This window comes from Hakea prostrata, chromosome 2 (genome assembly GCF_041222555.1).
Source record: "Hakea prostrata isolate BN-2017 chromosome 2, UWA_Hpros_2, whole genome shotgun sequence".
Classification (NCBI taxonomy): Eukaryota; Viridiplantae; Streptophyta; class Magnoliopsida; order Proteales; family Proteaceae; genus Hakea; species Hakea prostrata.
This window is the reverse complement of record NC_142601.1, coordinates 9,457,200-9,483,893: the sequence shown is the minus strand read 5'-3', so window position 1 is coordinate 9,483,893 and position 26,694 is coordinate 9,457,200. Positions and strand designations below refer to the sequence as shown.

General features: G+C 39.1%; 2 protein-coding genes across 2 annotated transcripts; both read left to right on the top strand.

Annotated features, from left to right (window-relative positions):
• The first annotated feature begins 1,632 nt into the window (after positions 1-1,632).
• On the top strand, positions 1,633-5,111 carry LOC149023652 (serine carboxypeptidase-like 51). Its single transcript, XM_089143340.1, has 13 exons — positions 1,633-1,768; positions 1,884-1,978; positions 2,060-2,167; positions 2,279-2,519; positions 2,705-2,748; positions 2,848-2,915; positions 3,021-3,126; positions 3,210-3,421; positions 3,512-3,581; positions 3,989-4,039; positions 4,198-4,250; positions 4,338-4,473; positions 5,034-5,111. Exons 1-13 carry the CDS (start codon positions 1,633-1,635, stop codon positions 5,109-5,111), a joined length of 1,398 nt encoding a protein of 465 aa, XP_088999466.1.
• A 7,619-nt stretch (positions 5,112-12,730) lies between these two features.
• On the top strand, positions 12,731-26,685 carry VPS37-1 (Modifier of rudimentary (Mod(r)) protein). Its single transcript, XM_089144196.1, has 7 exons — positions 12,731-12,970; positions 16,945-17,172; positions 18,331-18,418; positions 25,746-25,785; positions 25,899-25,945; positions 26,023-26,140; positions 26,299-26,685. The coding sequence occupies exons 1-7, from the start codon at positions 12,954-12,956 to the stop codon at positions 26,457-26,459; spliced, it is 699 nt and encodes a 232-aa protein (XP_089000322.1). The 5' UTR covers positions 12,731-12,953; the 3' UTR covers positions 26,460-26,685.
• Positions 26,686-26,694: the final 9 nt, after the last annotated feature.

The following is a 26,694-nucleotide window of genomic DNA, read 5'->3' as shown; positions in this document are numbered from 1 at the left end:
ACAGGATTAGATCATTTGCAAAAGCAAGATGCAAAATCTTCTCCCCTCCCTGAGACAAGTAAATGCCTTTCAATTTCCTCTACATAATAGCTAGCTCCAAATGAGAAGTTAGTAACTCCGCACAGAGAATAAAAAGATATGGTGACAAAGGATCCCCCTGTCGTAGGCCCCGAGAATGGGTAACACTCCTTGCTATGGAGCCATTCACTAGAATAGAGTAATTCACCGTTTTTACACATAACATAATCCATTCAATCTATTGAGTTGGAAAACCATATGCCATGAGAGTTTGATGGATGAATCCCCATTCCAGTTTATCATATACCTTGCTCATATCCAGTTTGACCGCCATAAGCCCTGATTTTCTGTTTCTGTGTCTATGAATTTTTGTGAGAAGTTCTTGAGCAATCAAGATATTGTCCTGAATGTGTCTTCCTTTGACAAATTCATTTTGTTGAAATGATATCACATGAGGGAGAATGTTTTTGAGGCGGTTTACTAGCACCTTGGCAATTATTTTATAGCTTATGTTACACAAACTGATTGGCCTATGGTGTCCCACCTCCTGCGGGGAATCAATCTTGGGAATAAGAAAGATGAAGGTAGCATTATGAGCTAAAGAAAAGGTACATGGATGATAAAATTGATTCACCATAGCCTCCACATCAGCTTTGATAACCTCCCAAGACCGCTGATAAAATATCCATGGATACCATCCGGTCCTCGTGATTTTAACCCATTGATACTAAACACCGCACTTTTAATTTCCTCAGAGGCAAACGGTCTCACTAAGCTTGCTTTTGCATCTTCTAGGATTCGATTAGTGATGGGTAAGAAATAATCAACATAATTCATAGGCTAAGATGATGTATATACCTGTCTAAAGTGTTGTTGAGTCTACAATTCCCCCATGCGAGGAATTAGAACATAAAACACGTGTAACAAAGTGAGAATCGTGGTTTCTATCATGACCATCACTCATTCGCCACGCTTTCTAAATATCACGCGCTACATATTGGCAACTTTGCATAATAAGTGTGTTTGAAATTACTATAAACTTTTGGAGTCTAGATCAGCTCAGATGAAATAGGGTGTCCAAATGTCGGAACCGGTTGCAGCACTGAAGTCGAGCTCGCATTGTTTTATAATGGATACTCAAACTTTTGGAGCAACAGACAGCAACGAGAGTGTACTACCCCTTCAAAAAAAAGAGAGACAGCAGTGAGAGTGAGAGAGAGATGATTAATTTCAAAACTTCCATTGTAGAACTCTCTCCGGCATCGTTGTCTTCCATTCCTTAAACCAAATCTACGGAGCTTAAGTTTCTGTATATAGTCTCTTTTCTCTCTCTTTCTCTAGTTTTAGTATAAATTTACTCTTCATGCATTTATTCATGTTAAAGAACACCATTCACTCGAAACTGAATGCAGAATAAGGGGAAGAATCCCACCTAGAAAATGAGGAACCAGAGTTAAATTACGTGACTCATTGACTTTCCGTTTAATCTTTTCCATATTTGCCGTTATTCTTCGTCTCACTCTGTCTATAAATTCATTCAGAAATCATAACTCTCTATCCTTTCTAGCTTAGCTTTTTGGTTTTTCCCTTTTCTCAGTTGTCACAAGCTAGACGATGCTGAAATTCACTTCTCTTGTATCTGTTTTGATCTATGTTCTGGTTTTCCTTCCTCTGTTTCATGGAGGAATAGCCTTCGGTGCTGGAACTGCAGACGGATCAGAGGAATGGGGTTATGTTCAAGTTCGACCCAGTGAGTTTTTCTCTTTGTTAATGGAGTTGAGGAAAGACTTATTGGATTCCTCTGTGGGTTTGTATTGTTTTCTTGCCTGTATTGATTTTATTTTGTTGTTTTCACCGTAATGCAGAGGCCAATATGTTTTGGTGGTATTATAAGAGTCCAAACAGAGCAGCAAATCCTTCCAAGCCATGGCCGATTATCCTTTGGTTGCAGGGTGGACCTGTGAGTATTTCTTCTTTGAATCCGAAATTTTTTATTTGTTTTGGAACCTGAATTCCCAACCCATTTTGTTTTGAGGAGCAGGGTTCTTCAGGGGTTGCGGTTGGGAATTTTCAAGAGATTGGTCCACTGGACATAAATTTGAAGCCTCGGAAGTCAACTTGGCTTCAACTAGCTGATCTTCTGTTCGTGGTCAGTGACCTTATATGTGCAGCTTTTCTCATTTGTTTGATTAGTTTATGCAGTGTTGTTCTTTTTTATGAATCTGAGGTTCCTGGGTTGAGGGTATTTTGGTTTCTACAGGATAACCCAGTTGGAACAGGATTCAGTTATGTGGAGGATACTGCTCTACTGGTGAAGACTGATGAAGAGGCAGCAACTGACTTGACTACCTTACTGAAAGAGCTTTTCAATAAGAATGAGAATCTTCAAAAGAGTCCTCTATTCATTATTGCAGAGTCTTATGGAGGGAAATTTGCAGTTACTGTCGGACTTTCAGTTGTGAAGGCCATTGAAGCTAGAGAATTGAAGCTTCAACTTGGAGGTACTTAAACTGAATCTCTTTCTAATTTTAGAAAATTTTGAACTGTGCAACTCATCTAGGTCTGTTTTGATCTAAATTATGTGTTTCTAAACATTGTGTGGATTTGTTCATTAGATTAGAATTCATGAGTTGCTTCTCTAAGTTGCAGGTCTTTTTATTTTGTTTTTGTTCTACTGTGGTCATAGGTGTTGCTTTGGGTGATAGTTGGATCTCTCCTGAAGATTATGTGGTTAGTCAAGAAATCTCTGTTTGATCTATTTTCCTTGTTTTACTTAGTTTCCAAACTCTTGTCATTTCAAATATTGAGAATGCTAATCTTAAATTGTAGTTTTCTTGGGGACCTCTTCTCAAAGATCTCTCACGAATTGACAATAATGCATTGCAAAAGTGTAACAGGTACATGTTAATGGTTTTTCTTTTAAGAATGAGGCTGGAAGGTAGGAATGGGTGATTTCATTGAGTTAATTTCAGTTATCTAAAGAACACCATTTCCTATTACAGTATGGCTCAACAGATCAAACAACAACTTGAGAATGGAAGCTATGAAAGTGCAACAAGCACTTGGCAAGAGCTTGAGGGTGTGATTATGGAAAGCAGTAACAAAGTGGTAACTCTCATTGATCCACTTGTTGAGTTGCTTCTTATGTCTCTGCTGCCTTGATGAGTATCTGAATATCTTTAGCAATGCAGGACTTCTACAACTTCCTATTGGATTATGCAAATGACAATGTTGGGACGACGACAACAACAACAACTTCAAAGTTATTAACAGCAGTTTCACTGAAGAGGTACTCAACATATCTCACTTCCAAGAAGATTTCAGCCAATGGTCAAGTAGACATTAATGGCTTTATGAAAAAACTCGCCAAGACAAAGTTGAAAATCATTCCTCAAGGCATAAAGTGAGTTCTCTCACCAAATTAAGGCAATCTAGCATTTTGATGGTTTCTATTTCTCGAACCTCCTTTCTGAATTTAGTTAATCAATTGCAGATGGGGAGCACAGTCAGATCTTGTTTTCGATACTTTTGCTAGTGATTTCATGAAACCAAGGATAAATGAGGTAACATTCATCATCATGAATAGACATAATTATCTTAGGATTCTTACCTAGTAATGCCTGATGACGACTTCTTCGTGGTCATTCAAATGACTAACGCCATCTTTAATTAAACATTTAAGACTTGCTCTGCATCTTCTTTTGGTCCAACTGTGCTAAGAACTCTCTCAATTTTAACTACTAGTCTATGTGCAAGAAGGAGATGTTTGTTACTTTGGTGAGAAAATATGGTGTCATTGAGAATTGTTGTACTAAGAGATTTTGGATGTTTGAAATAAACCTGGAAGACCTGAATCATATTAGATTTTAACTTGTCTAGTTCTATCCTTAGAATGAAGGAATGTACTTTAGGTATGAGTTCTACAAATAGTAATTTCATCTAGTGAGCTTGATGTATGCTTTTTGCACAGGTTGGTGAGCTTCTAGCCAAAGGAGTCAATGTGACAGTGTACAATGGACAAGTAAGCATCTGGAGTTTAGTTGGTTAAGGTTAGCTTAAAATTAAAACAAGAAGGGGAATCTGTAGCTTTTGCAGAAATTGTTGGCTTTTTTGTGTATTCAACCACAACCACACCATGATTAGGGCATGGGTGTACATGATCTTATTCTTCTTTTGCAGGTTGATCTCATTTGTGCCACCAAGGGGACTGAAGCATGGATTCAGAAACTGAAGTATCTCTCTTTCTCTCTCAAACACTCTGATACTTGTGTTCTTACTGTGAAGTAAGAAAAACTAAGATGTTGAAATGTATTTTTCAGATGGGATGGGCTCCAGAGCTTCTTGAGCTTAAACAGGACTGCCCTATATTGTGGGGTTGACACAACAACTACAAAAGGCTTCACCAAGTCATACAAGAATCTACATTTCTATTGGATTCTTTTAGCTGGCCACTATGTAAGTATCTATCTTTCTATTTATCTATTGATCTCTCATTAGCATCATAGTTTGTCACCAATGTCATCACCATTGAAGGGAAATGAGGCTGTGATTCTTGGCTCAAACCATGACCCAAAACTTAAAGGATATAAAAGATCCACATTTACAACCAACAAGGTGAGGCTCTAGTAGAGAGAACAAACAATTCAAAGTAAAGAGCATCACTAATCATGTAGAAAGTGATGCATGTAACCATTCAGAATCCATCATCATATATTTCACCAAAGTCATCACCATTCAATGGTGACCTTTTCTTTTTCTTCTTCCTTTGGATGTGGGAAACTAGGAAAGTCTCTATCAGTTGGTTGTTAAAGATATGAGTTCAAGAAAACCACAACTATTATTTAATTAAAACTAGTAGATCATATCCATATAAAACAACCCCGGCCTATTGAGAAAGGCAAGCGATTTCTTCCCAGATAATCTGAGTTTTATAGTTAGAAATCCATGTGCAGAACACCCAGAAGCTTTGACATCTGAATTTAATTTCCAATTTGTACTTGTCTGGTTCTGTGCAGGTGCCAGTTGATCAGCCGTGCATTGCTCTAAAAATGGTGGGTGACATTACACATTCTCCCATTGCCTCTGCGCAATGAGGAACAACACAAACATTTACCTACAAAGAGATATGTGAGTTACAGAATCTACAATTCAGCAGCAACATACAGAGATCAGATGTTTACATGCAAAGTTGTTTCAGCTGTTAATATTATTTTCTTAATGATAATAAAAAAAAAAAGGGTTTCAATGCTTTTCTGTTTTGAGGTTTAATGGAAGTAGTAATTTTGCTTGGGTTCTGCACAATTAATGCATAGCATTGCACAGTGTACGGTCGAAATTTTGATCTTAATCGCTTTCTAAGAATGAATTTCTGAAATGAGCACTCGAGATTTCGATCTCGAGACCGTGCGCTACAGGTAATGCGCATTAATTTCGCAACAATACCCATGCACGAGCCTGGAGATAGAAGGCCAGAAGAATGAGGAGATTTATTCATTCAGTCTTTGTCCTAAGGTCTGGGGTTCTTTTTTCTAGTAGAAGGTTTGTTTAGTTCATGGTTTGATCTTATCAATGAATTGTTATGGACTAGGGGTAAAAGTGTCCAAAATAATGTTATTTATTTGATGATTTTGATCCAAACTTTTGCTAATGGATCCCGTGGGGGTGAAACTAAAATAAAATATTTTTTAAATGCCAAATATTTTAGAGTAAATTGCTCAAAACACTTCAAAATAGATGTATTTAAACACTTACCCTCTATTTTTGAAAAGCACATACATACCTCCAATTCTGCTAAAATGCTTAAATGACACAATTGAACGACTATTACATCCATATAAATGAATTTTTTTTTTTTTATAATTGTATATAACATCAGAATTTTATGGAATCTATTGTCATATTCCACTCTCATCTTCTCCCACTCCGACTCCGGCAACACCAGCCTCACCGATTTCTCCCTAAATGAATTAGCTGCCTTGAAACTATGCTTGTATCAAGTGTTTCTTTTAAGGGGCCACAAAATAAATAAATAAAAGGAACAGAGATCGTACTGTAAAGCCAATATTGCTTTCAGACTTCTATGCGGTTATAACCGAGTGAATGAATTTACGTATACAAAGGAGGACAATGGAACCCGTCAGAAACTACATAAGTTATGGTGTATAAATCTCTTTGTCTTTTTTTCTTAACAAAAAAAACTAGTCATTCATAGCAAAAAGACTGATATATTTATTGGCTACAGAGAGGCGTGTATCAAGCGGGAAATCCCAAAAGTCCTTTCGCACGGATCCTTTTTGTGATTCGAATTCTTGTAAGATCGATTAAGACTTCGTTAGTCGTTAAGCGTCACCAAGAACCATAAGATTGATTCCTAATGTCTCAGAATCAAACCATGAATTCTGTGACTTTTCTTCAATACAAAGTATATGTCATTAAAATTTCTTATTTATGGATGCACCTGAATCAATGTTTGTTGATGAATGAGAACTGATTGGTCCTTCAAATCATGGACTGATGCACAACAAATCTATTTTTGCTTCAGTGCAGCCAACGTTGGATGGGCAGCTGTACTTTCACATTAATCCAAGGCTGCACTCAAGCAAAACCTAAATCCAATGTGCGATTCAGCTGAAATGGTCAAAAATATTCAAATGAACAGGGAGTATTTCTCACATCTAACAAACTCTGAAAACATTTCCTCTGAGTTATCTGAATTATCTCTTTTCTGTGTTCCTGACAGATGGGTATCGTTAATTGGATCCAATGGCGAGTTCTCTGCCAAGCTGGCGGGGCAAGCATTGTTGAAACAAAAATACCCAACTAGTCACAATGAGTTTACCTTGTGGTGGAAATTTTTCTGGAAACTTCCTTTGCACCCTAAATTTAAAAGCTTTTTTTGGCGTCTTGTGAATGCAAGGCTATCAGTTAAGAGTGTTTTATCCAAATGGTCAAACACGAATCCTCTCTGTGAATTTTGCGGCAACAAGGCAGAGACGGATTGGCATGTCTTCTTCTCATGTGAATGGACCAAAAGGGTTTGGGCTGCAGGAGCGATTGGATTAAGAACTGAACATTTGACCCAATGTTCAATTCTAAACCTATGCAGAAGTATGTTGGCTAACACAGAGCTAGACAAAAGAATGAAACAGTGGTTCTTTTTGAATTTTATAATACAATGTTATTTTATTTGGAAAGAAAGAAATAAGATTATTTTCAAAAAACAAAAACCTAACCTATACAACATCTTAACCAGTGTTAATAGATGGGTAAATGAATATAATCTGTGAAACTCTAATCTCTCTGATGTAGGACAGAATCTGGAGCCTGAGAATTGTTTTAGGTCATGCCCATTGTTGGAATATGATCTTCAGTCCTATATCAAAACTATCCACTTACCCACTTTGTTATGTGCAGGGGTATCTATCACGCCCTCCCAGCCGGTACCCTATCTGGCATACCCGAGAGTGTGATCCACAGCCCGAAGATCAGGTATCAAGTGATCAACCTCCCACATAAACAATAACATAATCATGAACAATCATAATAAAAGTGCGGAAGATAAACCATAGATCCAATAAAGAAAGAATGAATCATAAATGAATCAGAATAATAGATATAATCAGAGTGTCAAACAGATAAGTAAAGTGAGGCAAAAATCCCACTTTACAACCAGCGGAAAAGTAGCTCTAAAAGAATAAACTAGACAAAATCTAATCCCAATAGCAAGTACATTGGGTAACTAAATTGTTCTCCACTTTATAGACAACATCCTTATAAGTGTAAATCTCATAAATGGCACAAGGACGCTTCCACTCAATGGTCGGACTAAGCATCGTACGGAGCATAACCACTCGCGGGATCTTTGAGTAATTGTGGTAACTGCAATCACCTTCCTGGAGATATGCCTCTTCGCCTTGCGCTTCTTCATAGGGACCGTCATAATACTCAGTACTGCAGGATAGTCTAACAAACATTGTACAATAAAGGAATGAGTTTCAAAGAAACTCAAGAAGGCGATTAAAATCCATAATAACATAAATGGCAAGATTCCAGAACAATCATAAATGCAATATGATATGAGACAAGCAATGAATGAATGAATCTAACTCTATGTATGCTGGTCTCTATTGGCAGACATGCTTTAAGTCATAGCACCGTACTTCTTTAGGAAAGTCCACTCACATCCTCAACCATTTAAGATATCTTGGATTCTCTCACGGATCATTTCACCGGTCTTGAGCAGCCGATTGGTAATGGGTCCTTCATCCCTCGGGACAAACCTTGGCGGGGGTTAGGTCAACACACTCTCTCACAACCATTTGGTATAAATACGGCGCATGTCGGGGTAAAACCTAGCCAAATGCAAGTCTTCTACTTAGTTACATCAAGTCGGATCCAGATACTTCCATTCCTCGTCCCCGACGATCCTTTCCGGTATCCTTCACACTAGAGTCCTCATAGTCCACGACTACGGACTCATCAACCCTATTGATCATCCACATATGGTAAACGGGAAGCTCTCATGTCCTCTCACGGGTTGGTTACCGGTCTTAAGCGCCCGTGAGCCCAAGTCTAACCATATGCAACCCTACCAATAAATGGCCCCCACAATGTGATTCCTGTCCTCTCACGGGTTGGTTACCGGTCTTGAGCGCCCATGAATCCCCATTGCTACCACGGGTCGTTCGGTCTCAATACCCCTCCGATTAGGGTCTGACATAACAGAACATCCTAGCCAAACACTACTAGACAATCCTAGATATGTCATCCAACAGTTTAGGAAGGTGTCCAGAGGGCATCTCCGGAAACATCCCATAATATTCCCGTAGTAGTCCAAGGACAGAAGTGTCAAAAGGACACCTCTCCTTTCCAAACCATACTTAAGCATACACATGCATCAATTCATATCATCACATATATGGTAACTTCATATATGGAAAGAAATCAATAATTACAATCACTTGTATAACATTGGTAAGTAAATCATACATGAATCAATTCAATATGAATAAGTAATGCTACTGTAATCAAAGTTATGCAACAGTAGTATATCATTGTAAGAATCTAATTTAGGAATCATATCTATGATATTCAAATATAGAAACTAGATTCATGCTATCTATGTAATTAAGGAAATAACCATCCTTACCTTTTATAACTCGCAAAGGAATCCTAAGAAATCAAGTAAGATCTTGGCAAACTTGAGAAGAAGGTCCTAAACAAGTATATACAACATATTAGGAAAGATCCCTAACGGGAAAAGATACCAAAACATCCAACACGGACCAATTCTGGAGTTGTCTGTACTCATTGGTCGAGTGGATTGGTCGACTGCCGATCGACCAATGCAGACAGTAGCCTAAAAAAAACAGAGTTTTAAGATATGAAATCCGAATTTGGTGGTTCAAAAGGGTACTAATCAAGGGGTAAACTACATCAGCAGTATTCCAACATATAGGGGACCTCAAAACACCAATCAAATCAAGATATCAAGATCCAAATTAGGAAACAAAAAGTTACCATTATTAGATCAACCATGGATCTTGATGAATTCGAAATAGAAATCAAAGACAAGAACAATAGGAGGATGGATCATTGCTTCAGGTAATGGTATCATGAAAACATACTTAGATCTTCAAGGAACAAGGCTTAGATGCATAAATCTAAATAAGGAAATAAAACCTACCATGTATGTAACTATCATGCTTCATGAAGAACACATAGTATGGTAGAAGAGAACAACTAGAAATTGATAGATTATGGATCATGGAAGGAAAACACAGAAATTAACTACTAACATGATCAATCATAGAAGATCCAAAGAGATCAGAATTCAAATCAGATGTTTAACAAGATTAGATCATGGTTTGATCATGATTCCTTCAAAAGCTTGCAATGATCATGGTTAAAATCATTGTTCTAGCCTCAAATCCTTAGGATGATCATGAGAACATGTTCAGAGATGTTTGCAACAGAGAATGCAGCATCTCTTCTACTGTCTCAACTCAGAAAGGAAAGAAAAACAAAGATGGAGGAGAAGAAGAGAGAGTAGACATACCTTTTGATGCAAAAAGAAGAGTTTCGACGAAGATCCGTCAAGAAAACACCAAGGATGCAAGGGAGATGACTTGCAGAGGTCTTTGGTTCGTTCCAAAGAGTTTGGAGGCAGCAAATACGAAGTGGACTCGAGATTGGACTTAAATAGAGCAAGAACAACCTAATTGCCAAAGACAAGCACTCATTGGTCGAGTGGATTGGTCGATCGCCCGATCGACCAATCGATCGACCAATCTTGACAAACAAGACCAAAACAGGGAATTGAAGGCCCAGATCAAATCCAATCCTAAAGGGGTTTTGCACACAAGTCAAGTGACTTACCTAATAGGTAGAAATGCCTTCAAACCAAGATAGAGAGCACTCCAAGTCCATCAACTAATCCGATCTTCATCAAGATTCAGTTTCCATAAATAGAACTTCCTCATCAACTTTCATGGATTCAAAGCCAGACACCAAGTCCTCTACTGGGATGGCCCAAAGCTGACTTCTTACTTTACTTCGGGTCACTGGACCTACAAATAACAAGGTTTCCGGGTCAAGGTTAGGGCTGGATTTTACAAGTATCTAACAAACTTCGAATAGATCAGAATAGTGCTTGGAGATTGTAGAAAGAGGAAACCTTTATCATCTGACAACAAGGAGATTCCAAGGAAACGACAGCATGAAGGCATTGTTACGGGCAATTCAAGAAGGCCTATCTATAACATCAGCTATGGCTATGAGACCACACGAAATTTGGTGCAACTTGAAAATGGTGTTTGAATTGCTGCCTAAACCGTGCCAACAAGCCTAGCCGGTGCACTTGACATCAAACTTGATTAGTATTTTGACTAACTATCATGGAGCAACTTTTTGTAATTTTAAATCCCCATCACTTCTATCAAAACTCAGTCAGCATTATGGGCTGCATGTAGTAATAACAGCACTAATGACTTTTGTAATGAGCAGAACTTTAACTCACATATCTATTTTAAGTAATATATTTTTATTCTCTGTAATTAAAAAAAGGGTAATTTTCATCTGGACCCCCTGAGGTTTGGTCCAAGTCACTTTCAGTCCAGTGTAAGTTTTCTTTTACATATGGTTCCCCTGTGGTTTCAAGAAATGATCAAAAAAGGACAAGCTTAACATAATTCATTAGTTTAATAATTTAGTGACGAAAATACCCCTTGTTTTTCTTGATTTATTTGGAATTAAAGAACAAATGTAATAATTTCATTTTTATTTCCTCACCGTTCTATCCGTCTTCTCCGTCGTCGAGAAAGTACCAATGGAGAAGTTAAGCAGATCAATAGAGAGAGAAACAGAATTTGGGTTTTCATGGTTTAAAAATTCAGCAAGGATGAAGCTTTGTCTCAGGGAATGCTACCGGTGTGCATCATGTTTTCGTCCTAGCCCTAAAATGCCAAATAAAGAACTAAAACAGAAACATAATCCGATAATTCAGAGAAAAAGAAGAAGAACCCAACAAACCTGGAGATGGATTAGAGCCTGTTGAGTCAACCAGCAGAAGGAACAGAGGAAATGAAGGGGAAATTAGGGTTTCTGAAAGAGGGAAAAACCTGTCATCCCTCTCTTCAAAGGTTTAGAAAGGGTAGATGAAGAAGAGAAGTTCTGGAACAAAACGTGTTAGAGATGTTTCACAAGGAAAGTTTGGTGAATGGTGTGTTTTCTTTTATATCGTTTAATGGCAATCAGAAAACCGAGAACACTGAAAGAGAAAAGAGAAGATTGGTAGGTAGTTTACGGTTGGTGTTTGGAAACCTAGATTTCCTCGGCCATTTTTTTGGGATTCAAACTGGGAATTACCGATTGGATAACTGAGTTAACTAGCGTTTGGTCGGTGATTCGATTAATGGTCGAGATTCTTTTGAGGGCGAGTGGCCAAAGCAGGGTTGAGCGGCGGCTAAGGATTAGGGCTGAGCGGCGGCTATCAATTGTTAGGGCTGAGCAGCGGCTGAGGATTAGGGCTGGGCAACGGTTGGTTCTTGCCGACGACGGAGAAGACGAATAGAACGGCGAAGAAATTTTTACATTTATTTTTGAATAAAATAAAGAAACTTATTAAAAAGAAAAAAAATAAATCAAAAAATAAGGGTATTTTCGTCACAAAAATTATTAAGCTAATGAATTTTGTTAAGTTTGTCCTTATTTGATCATTTCTTGAAACCACAGGGGAGCCATATGCAAAAAAACAAAAAACTGGACTAAAAGTGACTTGGACCAAACCTCAAGGGGTCCAGATGAAAATTACCCTAAAAAAAAAAAGGTGTTCTAAACAGAGGTTTAAAATTAAAAATTAAAAAATAAATAAAAAAGAAAAAATGATTAAGAACAAATTAATGAAGGTCAAAAAATGCTTCATTCTCCCAAATTTTGCCGATATGTTTTTCTATGGTTGAAGCGTGAGTGAAGTTTTATGACTACATTACCCCCATCGTTGAAGTGTGAGTAAAGAAAAACTTTATTCTAGACGCATGAAATTCAATCCAAAACAGCAAAACGACACGCTTTTATTTTTCCCACACGCTTTGTTCACCCATGAAACATAGAGAACAAATATACGTGCCGACTAGCTGATGAGTGATGGTTTGCCACGTGACGAAGGACTAGTGAATCATCCCACAGTGAAGGATCTATTTGTAATTTTGTCTCTACGGTTTGAGCCATAGAGATACGCGAAGAGGAAAAGAGAGGGAGGGAGAGGAACAAAATCGCATCGGCTTCCTGTTTACTAAAGAGACGACGATTTTGGATTCCTTCTTCCCTGAATTGCGTTGGTTTTTTCTTCTCGATTTTCGCTTCCTGCGATCGATACTTCTTGGATTTTTCCTTTGTTTGACGTTCAAAAGGCATAAAGGGGTTCGTTTCAGCCAGCCATGTTCAAATCCTTCTGGTATTTCCTCTCAAAATCTTATTTTTTTTGGTGTACCTCAGAATTAGCCTTTGCTCTTGGTTCTTGAATCTCTTTGGATCATGCTTTTTGCAAATTTATTTCTGATTGTGTTTTTTTCTTTTTTCTTCTTCCCGTTTTTAATGTTAAGAATAAAATTTTAGGAATCCGATGCCCCAGAATGGGTTTGCCGTGTGATTTATATGATGGATATTCAATTTTCAGTTACTTAGTTTAATGTTTCTGTGTGATTCCGTTCTATCAATTGTGGGTTTTTCTTTTTAGAGATCGTTTTTGTCGGCCGAAGGTTCTCCTTTGGGGTTAACGTTGCAAAACCTTGTATTGACATCCAATTGTTTAGGGTTTGAAACGGTGAAGTGATGTGTTGTTTCGTCTTCTCAAAGACTGTTGTTTAACAGGGACTTACTAATTGCTCTAGTTTGCTAGAACGTTTGGAGTAATTTTCTCCTTTTTTTTTTTTTTTTCTTGTTTGTGGGGGGGGGGGAAGGGTCGTCCTTGGATGACATGGAAATCAATACAGAAGTGCTTAGTTACATTTATGATTTTTTGTGTGGTCGCATAGCATTTAGGAATACTATTGCCTCGTAGAGGTTGAATCCTTTGTGTGAATGGTGGCTTCTTCCTGGGTTAACTTTTCTGGGGGGGAAAAACCGAGGGGGCCCCCCCCCCCCCCGGGGGGGGGGGGGGGCCCCCGCCGGGTAAAGGAGGAGGGTTGGTGCGTCAGGTCGGCAGCCGGCACCGGAAAAAATCTAGCCAAACCTTTTTTCATGGATTTGACCCTATATGATAAAAGCTATGCTAGGGCGTTCCCCGACAAAAGAAGCGACGCGCTACACTATGGCCCGGGTGTAGTGATAAGTGGGCAAGGGTTAGCTAGGGCGTCCCCCGTGAGCGACGCGTCGCATCGGCGCCCGGATGCGGTGATAAGTAGGCAAGGGTTCCCGCGCCGTGGACGAGTGTGGGTAAAGAAGCTAGTCCATAAGCGTAGGATTAGATTGGCATCTTGGAACATAGGATCTTTAACTGGTAAGAGCTTAGAATTGATAGATGTTATGAGGAGAAGAAGGATTAATGTAGCTTGCATCCAAGAGACTAGATGGAGGGGTAAAAAAGCCAAAGAGTTGGATGACTTTAAACTTTGGTATACTGGGGATAAAACAAATAAAAATGGAGTGGGTATAATAGTGGATAAAGATTTAAAAAATGATGTGGTGGATGTTAAAAGAGTGGGTGATAGGATTATTGCTATCAAGCTTGTAATGGAGAAAGAGTTCATAAATATAATTTGTGCATATGCACCTCAAGTAGGATTAGATGAAAGTTTAAAGCTAGAATTTTGGGAAAATATGGATGGATTAATGCAAGGAATTCGTCAAGGAGAAAAGATTATCATAGGAGGTGATTTAAATGGACATATTGGAAAAGATCAAAGGGGATATGAGAGTGTTCATGGAGGATATGGTTTTGGAGAAAGGAATGAGGAGGGGATTTCAATTTTGGATTTTGCTATTGCTTTTGATCTATCTATTATAAATACTTACTTCAAAAAGAGAGATGAACATTTAATTACTTTCAAAAGTGGACAGCATAGAAGCCAAATAGATTTCTTCCTAACTAGAAGGACTGATAGATTGTTGTGCAAGGATTGCAAGGTGATACCGGGGGAAAGCTTAATTGCACAACATAGACTTGTGGTCTTGGATATGTGCTTAGTCCCAAGAACACATAAAAGGTCCAAGGTAAACTATCCCAGGATAAGATGGTGGAATTTGAAAGGAGAGTACTCTAAATCCTTCATTAATGAAGTAGTCAAACAAGGAAAATGGGATTTTAAAGGGGATACCAATGCAATGTGGAATGAGATGGCTATGTGTATTAAGAAGGTGGCTAAAGATGTTCTAGGTGAATCAAAAGGAAAGATCCATTCTTATAGAGAGACGTGGTGGTGGGATAGTGAGGTTCAAGCTGCCATTAGGAATAAAAAAGCTAGTTTTAAGACATGGCAAAGAACTAAGGATGTTGAGGATCTTCAAAGGTATAGGTTGGATAGAAACAAAGCTAAGAAAATTGCGGGAAAAGCAAAGGAAAGGAAGTATGAGGAGTTATACAATAAGTTGGGCACAAAGGAAGGGGAAAAATCTATTTATAAGATAGCTAAGATGAGGGATAGGAAGAGTAGAGATCTTGACCATGTTAGATGTATTAAAAATGGAGATGGTAAAGTTTTAGTTTGTGAGGAGGATATTAAGAAAAGATGGGAAACCTATTTCTCTAGTTTACTAAATGAGCATTCTTCAAGCACTTATGTTTCGGACGATTACACTTTTCACCAAGGCACTGGTGTCCGAACTTATATACGTAGAATTTCGATGTCCGAAGTAAAAGAAGCTTTAAGGAGGATGAAACTCGGCAAGACACAAGGTCCTGATGAAATCCCAATTGAAGTATGGAAGAGCTTAGGAACCCATGGACTAGTTTAGATGATTGGAGGAGAAGTGTTGTGGTTCCAATTTACAAAAATAAAGGAGATATTCAAAGTTGTAATAACTATAGAGGCATTAAATTGATGAGCCATACGATGAAATTATGGGAGAGAATAATTGAAACCCGTTTGAGATACTTAACTACAGTTACGGAGAACCAATTTGGGTTTATGCCGGGAAGATCTACAACGGAGGCTATTTACTTAATTAGGAGACTTATGGAAAGGTATAGAGAATGTAGGAAAGATCTTCATATGGTATTTATTGACCTAGAAAAAGCTTATGATAGAGTCCCTAGAGCGTTAATTTGGCAAGTACTAGAGAAAAGAAGTGTTGCAAGTAAATATATAGATATAGTTAAGGATATGTATGATGGTTCGGTGACTAGTGTTAGAACAGTGGGGGGACAAAGTAATGAATTCCCGATAACAGTTGGGCTACATCAAGGGTCAACTTTAAGCCCATATCTATTTGCACTGGTAATGGATGAATTAACCAAAGACATTCAAGATGAGGTCCCCTGGTGTATGCTTTTTGCGGATGATATTGTGTTGATTGATGAGACCCAAGTGGGGATTAATACCAAATTAGAATCATGGAGATTGGCTTTGGAATCAAAAGGCTTTAAACTTAGTAGATCGAAAGAGAATATCTAGTTTGTAACTTTAGTCATGATCGGGCAGATGATGAGGTGGTGATACTTGACGATAAAGAGATTCCTCAGAGTGATTGTTTTAGGTACCTAGGTTCAATCATAAGTAAAAGAGGTGATTTAGAAGATGAGGTTTCCCAAAGAATTAAAATAGGGTGGATGAAGTGGAGAGGTGCGTCCGGGGTTTTATGTGATCGGCGTATTCCATTAAAGCTTAAAGGAAAATTTTATAGGACCGTTGTTCGACCAGCTATGATGTATGGTGCAGAGTGTTGGGCTGTTAAAAAGAATCATATAGATAAACTCAGTGTAGCAGAAATGAGGATGCTAAGATGGATGAGTGGCAAAACTAGGATGGATAAGATAAGAAACGATCATATTAGAGTTGGCCTAGGAGTTGCTCCCATAAGTGATAAGCTGGGAGAGAGGGGGGGGGGGGGGGGGGGGGGCGGGGGGGGGGGGAAAAAAAGAAGGGGGGGGGGGGGGGGGAGGAAAAAAAAAGGGAGGGGGGAGGGGGGGGGGGGGGGGGGGGGGGAAGGAGGGGGGGGGGGGGGGGGGGGGGGGGGGGGGGGGGGGGGGGGGGGGGGGGGGGGGGGGGGGGGGGGGGGAAGGGGGGGGGGGGGGGAAACTGATAGCCGACCCCATTTAGTTGGGACAAGGCTTATTGTTGTTGTTGTTGTTTTACGGTTTTCAATTTCTCCACTTTGTTTTCTTCATCATGTTTTCTCATATTTTGAAAAAAAAAAAAAAAAAAAAAACTCTTTCACAGTAGACTAGAAAAAGAAATAGAAGTTGAAGTTTTTAACCCTCTTGTTTCGCAGGGGTTCTCAGGAGCAAGAACCTCAGCCAAATCCACAGGAGCCTCCTGCACAGTCTTGGTACCCTTCTTCGCTAGTTGGCTCGACAAGTTCATCACGACCATCCACACCAAATAGCAGCTTTTCTGGTTCTAATGTACAAAGGCCTTCAGACCGGCTACAGTCTCCATCACATGTTCAACTTTCTCCTGCTGAAGCTGCAGGCATGATTAATCTGTTAAAGGACAAAAGGTAATTATTTTGAATTAGCTTAGCATATTTAGTTGAACTATTTCTTTTGACTGGTTCCTAGTAGATATTTTTTTGGGGGAATTCTAAAGATGGTATGAAATGTGTTGTATGATGACTTCTGGTGAGGTATCAGTTATAAGGGGCCTAAGCATCTATTGTCCTTCAAGAAAACTAGATCAGTTGATTCCTAGAATCCTAGATTTATGGGCAGTTAGTTTTCTGAGGTTTATTTTATTTTATTTTATGTTCTCCTGACTTGTATTTGTGAAGCTATGACCAAGTTACTGTCACATGGACCAGGGATGTCCTAAGGGTGGGTATTGTATTAGCATTGAGGTTTGTATGAATCTTTTTTCTTTATTGTAACCGCCATGAGTGTGTTGAGGATAACAGAAGTGTTGATGGGGAAGATTTTTTCCTGTAAAACTAAAACTGAGGGTCTTGAAGTTAATAGAAAAATCTGTATCTGATTGGTTGTGTTTTTTTTTACGTCTTGGTTGTTGCTTGAGATCTATTCTCAACCGTCATCTGGTTTAAAATTGTAATGGGGTGAATGATCTAAAAACCTGGAGTACCTAACTTTGAGTTGGTTTAGTAGAGTGTGTTGTGTGCCTGATACAAGTTGCACCCCTCCTATCCTCAGCCTCTAATTTAGGGGTCTGATAAGTACTTGATTTGTTTTGTTCATGAGCAGTTTTATCTGTTTGACTGGATAGTCATTTGAGTGACTATTGCTTATCTTAACTTTCTTTCATGTAAACCTTTTAACATGTGGTCGTCTTGTGTGGAGTTTGATCTGTGCTGTTTATGCTGCACAAGCATGGGATTGATAATTATAACAATTATTGTGGAGGTAGTTATGATGTATGAGAGCAGGCCCAGGTGCAACTGTCAGGTGGGTCCATTGTGACCTATTGGTCATGGGTTTGAGTCAAGAAGCATCCTCTCTGTAAAAGCAGGGTTAAGGCTGCGTACAGTATGGCCCTTCCCAGATCCTGCAGAGGCAGAAGTTTCATACCCCTGAGTATGCCCTTTAGAAGTAATTATGGCAGTATGGGATTTTGTCATAGAGATTACAGTTGCAGTTATTTCGTGTTGTATTTTGTACTTCCAGCTGGACATTAGTGCCTCATTTTGTTACTATAATTGTTTCTGTAGCGTTGACGAGTTGCGGAAGCTTTTATCAGATAAAGATGCATATAATCAGTTCTTGCTTTCGCTTGATCAAGTGAGGACACAGAATAATGTAAGTGTAGCTCTCCGTAAAGGGACATTTTTTACTTATACACCTCTTTTTTCATTGTAATTTGCTGTAGTTGACTTGATATAGTGCCTAATGGCATATGGTTTGCTACAGCTAATTTTGAATTTGTTAGGCACTATATCTAATTCAGAATTAATTTGGCATTACCCAGAAAGATGATTTATTATTTATTTAGAAGAAATTTAGTTGCTTAATGTTAGTGGGTAGAGCCTTGGTGCAATAGATAAGTTGCACTATTGCAACCAACTGCTTGCAGGTTCAAAACATGGAAACAGTCTATCCAGGAAGTGGTTTAAGGCTGCATATGTTTGGCCCTCACTAACCATGCAGCTCTAGGAGCCTCATGCATTAGGGTGCTCTTAATTTTTTTTTTTAGTTTAATATTTAATATTATTGACTATGAATAAAAATACTTGAAAAAGAATCATAGCGACAATCATCAAAATTCAAAAAACATGTCACTTCCAAATTTCTTTTGAGAAGATATACTGGGATCCTAATAAAGAAGAGTTAATTGGAAGTTGAAACACATGAGACCAAAGAGGCAAATTGGAATGAAAATGAAGCGTATAATGAGGACTGATCTGATTAGACTGTTTTTGCCCTGCATCTTTGAAATCTTTCTTTTTTTATATGCTTCTCAAGTCTTTTTGCTATTGATTTGTTATGGCTTTGCCAAGGAATTTTTTTTTTTTTTTATTATTATTTTTTTGTGGAGGGTCTCCTTTTATATTTTCTCATTCCTCTCTTTTTTTGGTGAACGGGTCTTTCTCTTTTCTTGCTGTTGTGAGCTTGACATATCTGTGTAGATATATATTGTGGGGGGGGGGGGGGGAAGGGGGAAGGGGGAAGGGGGAAGGGGGAAGGGGGAATCTGTTTGTAACCTTCTCCTTATTATATATCCTTCTTAATTTTTTCACCCTCTCCCATGCAAGCGCCTATGGACTCTGGGTCCATCTCTTCCCTTGACTCCCTCCACTGGACATCTCCCTCCCATTAAGATGGTGATGACTGATGAGCAATGGTAGGGTTTTCCAGTCTACCATTCTTCTAGACCTCAGCATTTAACGAGCAGGATAGATGGCTTGGTCCTTGGGTAATGCGAGTCCTTGTCTCTCTGCCTCTTCATCTCTTGCTCTCTAGCCAATCAAACATAAACCTGGACATTCAAAGGTTCCCAGTAACCAACCCAGCCAAGCTTATAATTCTGTCAGATTTTTCAGATTCCTGAGTCATCTACCCTTTTCCTCAGCCATAATTCTGAAACAAATAAGATGATGAGAGCAATGCACACAGCTGGGGAGTATGTATATAGAAAGGAGAGTGGTATCAAGAGCTCTCAAAATCTCCTCAGCAGAGGATCGGCACTCAATGTAGATTTTGTCAACTCCAGCACAATCTCTACTGAGAACGTTTTCTCAATCTTAATTCTAGCATGTACGATGTAGGGTCTTAAAGTGCTTATCATTGAGGGGTGACATTGCCAATGAATTTCTCTGTCAATCAAAAGGGAAATGAATTGATCCATACAGAACGTGGAAGTCAATGGTGAACAAAACCTAGATCAAGAATTGAAGTTCATCAGTAGTCTTGTGCCCTGGTTGTTTTTTAGATCTTTGAAAAGGCAGCCCTCGTCTGGCCCAGCCTGAGGATGGCTACATGCATAAAGCACCGTCCATAGGTCATCAAGGCACCTAGACACCTAGGCAATGGCACCTTGACACAATGTAGTTCTAGATTGGAAGGAATCCAAGTAGAACCCAATAACCAGGATCTGAGATGAGCTGCTAAATTTTATTGCTTTCAGGTTAAGTTAGGTTAGGTTTGGTAGGACCTAGCATTTGATAATGGGATTATGTCAATTGGGGGGGGGGGGGGCAACAGGGGGGGTGGGGGGGGGGGGGGGGGGGGGGGGGGGGGGGGGGGGGGGGGGGGGGGGGGGGGGGGGGGGGGGGGGGGGGTGGGAGGGGGAGGGGGGGGGGGGTGTTGGGTGTGGGGCGGGGGGGGGGGGCGGGGGTGGGGGGGGGGGGGCCCCCCAGTGTTTTGCTGCCGGTCCCAAGCCCGGGTAAAGGAGGAGGGTTGGTGCGTCAGGTCGGCAGCCGGCACCGGAAAAAATCTAGCCAAACCTTTTTTCATGGATTCGACCTTATATTATAAAAGCTATGCTAGGGCGTTCCCCGACAAAAGAAGCGACGCGCTACACTATGGCCCGGGTGTAGTGATAAGTAGGCAAGGGTTAGCTAGGGCGTCCCCTGTAAGCGACGCGTCGCATCGGCGCCTGGATGCGGTGATAAGTAGGCAAGGGTTCCCTCGCCGTGGACGAGTGCGGGTAAAGAAGCTAGTCCATAAGCATAGGATTAGATTGGCATCTTGGAACATAGGATCTCTAACTGGTAAGAGCTTAGAATTGATAGATGTTATGAGGAGAAGAAGGATTAATGTAGCTTGCATTCAAGAGACTAGATGGAGGGGTAAAAAAGCCAAAGAGTTGGATGACTTTAAACTTTGGTATACTGGGGATAAAACAAATAAAAATGGAGTGGGTATAATAGTGGATAAAGATTTAAAAAATGATGTGGTGGATGTTAAAAGAGTGGGTGATAGGATTATTGCTATCAAGCTTGTAATGGAGAAAGAGTTCGTAAATATAATTTGTGCATATGCACCTCAAGTAGGACTAGATGAAAGTCTAAAGCTAGAATTTTGGGAAAATATGGGTGGATTACTGCAAGGAATTCGTCAAGGAGAAAAGATTATCATAGGAGGTGATTTAAATGGACATATTGGAAAAGATCAAAGAGGATATGAGAGTGTTCATGGAGGATATGGTTTTGGAGAAAGGAATGAGGAGGGGATTTCAATTTTGGATTTTGCTACTGCTTTTGATCTATCTATTATAAATACTTACTTCAAAAAGAGAGATGAGCATTTAATTACTTTCAAAAGTGGACAGCATAGAAGCCAAATAGATTTCTTCCTAACTAGAAGGACTGATAGATTGTTGTGCAAGGATTGCAAGGTGATACCGGGGGAAAGCTTAATTGCACAACATAGACTTGTGGTCTTGGATATGTGCTTAGTCCCAAGAACACATAAAAGGTCTAAGGTAAACTATCCCAGAATAAAATGGTGGAATTTGAAAGGAGAGTACTCTAAATCCTTCGTTAATGAAGTAGTCAAACAAGGAAAATGGGATTTTAAAGGGGATACCAATGCAATGTGGAATGAGATGGCTATGTGTATTAAGAAGGTGGCTAAAGATGTTCTAGGTGAATCAAAAGGAAAGATCCATTCTTATAGAGAGACGTGGTGGTGGGATAGTGAGGTTCAAGCTGCCATTAGGAATAAAAAGGCTAGTTTTAAGACATGGCAAAGAACTAAGGATGTTGAGGATCTTCAAAGGTATAGGTTAGATAGAAATGAAGCTAAGAAAATTGCGGGAAAAGCAAGGGAAAGAAAGTATGAAGAGTTATACAATAAGTTGGGCACAAAGGAAGGGGAAAAATCTATTTATAAGATAGCTAAGATGAGGGATAGGAAGAGTAGAGATCTTGACCATGTTAGATGTATTAAAAATGGAGATGGTAAATTATTAGTTTGTGAGGAGGATATTAAGAAAAGATGGGAAACCTATTTCTCTAGTTTACTAAATGAGCATTCTTCAAGCACTTATGTTTCGGACGATTACACTTTTCACCAAGGCACTGGTGTCCGAACTTATATACGTAGAATTTCGATGTCCGAAGTAAAAGAAGCTTTAAGGAGGATGAAACTTGGCAAGACACAAGGTCCTGATGAAATCCCAATTGAAGTATGGAAGAGCTTAGGAACCCATGGACTAGTTTGGTTGACTAAGTTGTTTAATAAGATTATGAGCACAGGGAAAATGCCAGATGATTGGAGGAGAAGTGTTGTGGTTCCAATTTACAAAAATAAAGGAGATATTCAAAGTTGTAATAACTATAGAGGCATTAAATTGATGAGCCATACGATGAAATTATGGGAGAGAATAATTGAAACCCGGTTGAGACACTTAACTACAGTTACGGAGAACCAATTTGGGTTTATGCCGGGAAGATCTACAACGGAGGCTATTTACTTAATTAGGAGACTTATGGAAAGGTATAGAAAATGTAGGAAAGACCTTCATATGGTATTTATTGACCTAGAAAAAGCTTATGATAGAGTCCCTAGAGCGTTAATTTGGCAAGTACTAGAGAAAAGAAGTGTTGCAAGTAAATATGTAGATATAGTTAAGGATATGTATGATGGTTCGGTGACTAGTGTTAGAACAGTGGGGGGACAAAGTAAGGAATTCCCGATAACAGTTGGGCTACATCAAGGGTCAACTTTAAGCCCATATCTATTTGCACTGGTAATGGATGAATTAACCAAAGACATTCAAGATGAGGTCCCCTGGTGTATGCTTTTTGCGGATGATATTGTGTTGATTGATGAGACCCAAGTGGGGATTAATACCAAATTAGAATCATGGAGAGTAGCTTTGGAATCAAAAGGCTTTAAACTTAGTAGATCGAAGACAGAATATCTAGTTTGTAACTTTAGTCATGATCGGGCAGATGATGAAGTGGTGATACTTGACGATAAAGAGATTCGTCAGAGTGATTGTTTTAGGTACCTAGGTTCAATCATAAGTAAAAGAGGTGATTTAGAAGATGAGGTTTCCCAAAGAATTAAAATAGGGTGGATGAAGTGGAGAGGTGCATCCGGGGTCTTATGTGATCGGCGTATTCCATTAAAGCTTAAAGGAAAATTTTATAGGACCGTTGTCCGACCAGCTATGATGTACGGTGCAGAGTGTTGGGCTGTTAAAAAGAATCATATCGATAAACTCAGTGTAGCAGAAATGAGAATGCTAAGATGGATGAGTGGCAAAACTAGGATGGATAAGATAAGAAACGATCATATTAGAGTTGGTCTGGGAGTTGCTCCCATAAGTGATAAGCTTAGAGAAAGTCGTTTGAGGTGGCACGGCCACGTTCAACGGAGACCTATAAATGCTCCTGTTCGGAGAAGTGATATAATCCATATTGAAGGAACTAGAAGAGCTAGGGGTAGACCTAAGATAACCTTAGGAGAAGTGGTGAGAAAGGATATGTATAGCTTAGGCCTTGTATCTAGCATGGCCTTGAACAGAACTGATTGGAGGGCAAGAATCCATGTAGCCGACCCCATTTAGTTGGGAAAAGGCTTATTGTTGTTGTTGTTGTTGTTGTTGTTCCCTCATGGTGAGAGGAGAAATTGACCCAAGGGGACAATTTTTTTTTTTTTTTTTTTTTGTATTTAATTTTTGTTATTGTAAAAATATAAAAAGAAGAAATTAGAAAGTTAGGTTTTTGGACGCAAACAGTCAATTGAAATCAAACTTGGAAAGAGAGAAGAAGATGAATGCTGCAGACCGTGCTTCAAATATGACCACTAACTGGACAACGTGAATCTGAAGTTGCTGTATAAGACATTTGAAGATCAAATGACTATTTTTAATGGGTAAAATCAGATTTCTTTAGATTTCTTCTTCACCAACATGGATTAAGTAGCCTTCTTGAGTGGTTGGAAGCAAACACCAAATATGATATGCAAAGCCTATTGAAGTTGCAGAGGATAACCTTAAAGAACCAACAGTAGATATATATATATATATATATATATATATATATATATATATATATATATATATATATATATATAAGAATAGGAGATGGAAGTGACTAAGTATGATTGTGAGATGGATGATGGGGGTTTCAACCTGCCTTTCACATTGCAATAAACAAAATTCTGTATTCGTTAAATTATGGCCGACTCTCAAGAGCTGTTACGTTTATATAGCCCATCCAATGGCTGGGTAGAAAAGAAATAGAAATTCTAAATCTAATAGGACTCCCAACAATATTGGCATTCCAAATTGGAAGCTAGACTCTATACTAGGATTCATAGAAGTAGCAGTTCAAACTTAAGATAGGATTCATTGCCAAATCCCAATTAAAGTTACTATCCCAAATAAATAAATTATATATATAAAAAAAGACTAAATAGTAAAAAAGAGTTAAATAACCTAAACAGCTCCTATGATTTTAGTGCTGGTGTAGGGGGAATCCATACATCTTCCTACACCTATTCTAATGCTGGCCCCCACAACTGTGGCTGGTTCTGCAAAGCCAAACTACTTCATGACAACCATTTGGTGTAAGAACTTAGGAAAAGTGCCGTGGGAGGGGTGGTGGGAAAGGGCAGTGAATTCCCGATTATTTGGATTACATGAAGGATCAGCTCTAAGCTTGTGTTTGTTTGCAATGACCATAGGTGACCTTACTACTAGTAAAGCTTTCCATTATTAATGAGAGTTGTCCATTCATTTGCATTTTGTTTCCTGGGTACCAGAGATACTGTCGTGACTCCTAGGGCCTTAAAAGAGTTTGTTGAGCGCTTACTGCTTCCTTTTCTGTCATCCAAGATCTAAATCAGCATTAGCAGTACCTCGTGGTTCACTCACTGACTAGGAACATTTAGGATCAGATTATTTGGTGTTATATGTCTTTTAGCTGATAATGCTTCAGTGGATGAAACAAAAGCATGGATAACACATAGTTGGGACATGGGTGTCAAAGTTGGAATTAAGAAGTTTCACTTATGCCAAACATATGGTGCTATACGACAAGCGTATAGTCGCAGCAAATGAAGGGTTCCGCTTAACCTGTATGCTAGTAGTCATTGCTTTTCTTGGCCCAAAGGATTGACAGAAGTCACAGAACGTCAGAACCATTATAGGACTGAGCATTTCCACTTGGTGTTCATTTCTATTCTTGTCTGAAGGCTTGACAGAACTAATATAGAGCTGAAAATTTGCACCTAGCAGTCATTTCTTTTCTTGGCCTGAAAGCTTGACGGAACTAATGAGCATTTCCACCTGGTAATCAATTTCAGTGCTTGCCCCAAATGCCTGACATGACTGGTATAGGCTTGAGCATTTCCACCCTGTGGTCATTTCCTTTGCTCGAATGCTTGACAAAACTAATATGTAAGGGTAGCAAAGCTCAGATAATCATTATTGTTGAAAGGCGAACTCAAGAATTGAGTTCCTTGTTATATTTGCATACAAAATTCGGACTCCCTTTGTTATCTGATGTTGGGCTATAAAATTTTACCCAGCAGCACACTCTGAATGTCTTGGGTGTCAAAAATCTAAATACCAAATACAGTCCCTTTTGTTGGTGAACAAATAGCGATTTGTAGGGGTGCTATTACTGCCAGGGATTGCCTCTGACTATTGTTCTTGGGTTCTCCATCTCAGCTACGGGATGAACTCCGGAGGGAAACGTTGCAGCTTACAAGTAAGTGTTGACTTTATCATTGCATTTTACTAATTTTTTGTGCTGCTCGTGTCATTTGACAAGTTTTTCCATTTCCTTATCGTTAATTGAATATTTATATTTCTTTTATTCAGGGGAGAACTTGGAGAAGCAACCACGCATCTTGGAACTTACAAACCAGGTAAGCACTGGAAAGGGTCATAAAAATTGGCTACTTGAAACTATACTGACAATTAACCTGTGTCCATGGAACAACAGTGCAGAATTATTCGGACAACCGAGTTGGCTACTGCGAAGGAGAAACTGAATGATTTGGAGAGACAAAAAGAAGAAACCCTGCGGTTTTCACCCGCAATGCTCCTCCATAGGCTTCAAGGTCAGTTAAAATTCTTTTTGGTACATTGAACTCTTGTCATTTTTGTTGGATGCATTGGCAACTGGCTCAGGTGGCACCTATGCCTTTGATTTGTGGTGATTTGTATTTAGTCCACTGGTTGATAGACATGGCATGATTAATTGATTTTGTTTTTTCAGAGACGACGAACAAGGCGGAGGAGGAATCTGAAGCTCTCCACCGGCAACTACTTGAGAGAGAGATTGATCTAGGTGTTTTCTTACAGAAGTACAAGAGGCTACGCACTACCTATCACAGACGTGTGCTCATCCATCTTGCAGCAAAGACATCTTCTGTGTGATTTTCATTTGATGTATGTATAAATTTGACACAAAAAAAAAGGTTCTTCGAATAGTTTCAATGGTTCCTCCTGGACAGTCTGGTGTATTCTTTTACTCTTGAAGATTGAAGATTTGAAACACATTATTGTTCCACAATAAAGTGCCTCAGAAAACCCACTTCGCCTAACTGAAATTTGCATCATATGTGAATAGGTGAAGCAAATAGAAATTCCTGTATAAACTAGTTGGTTAACG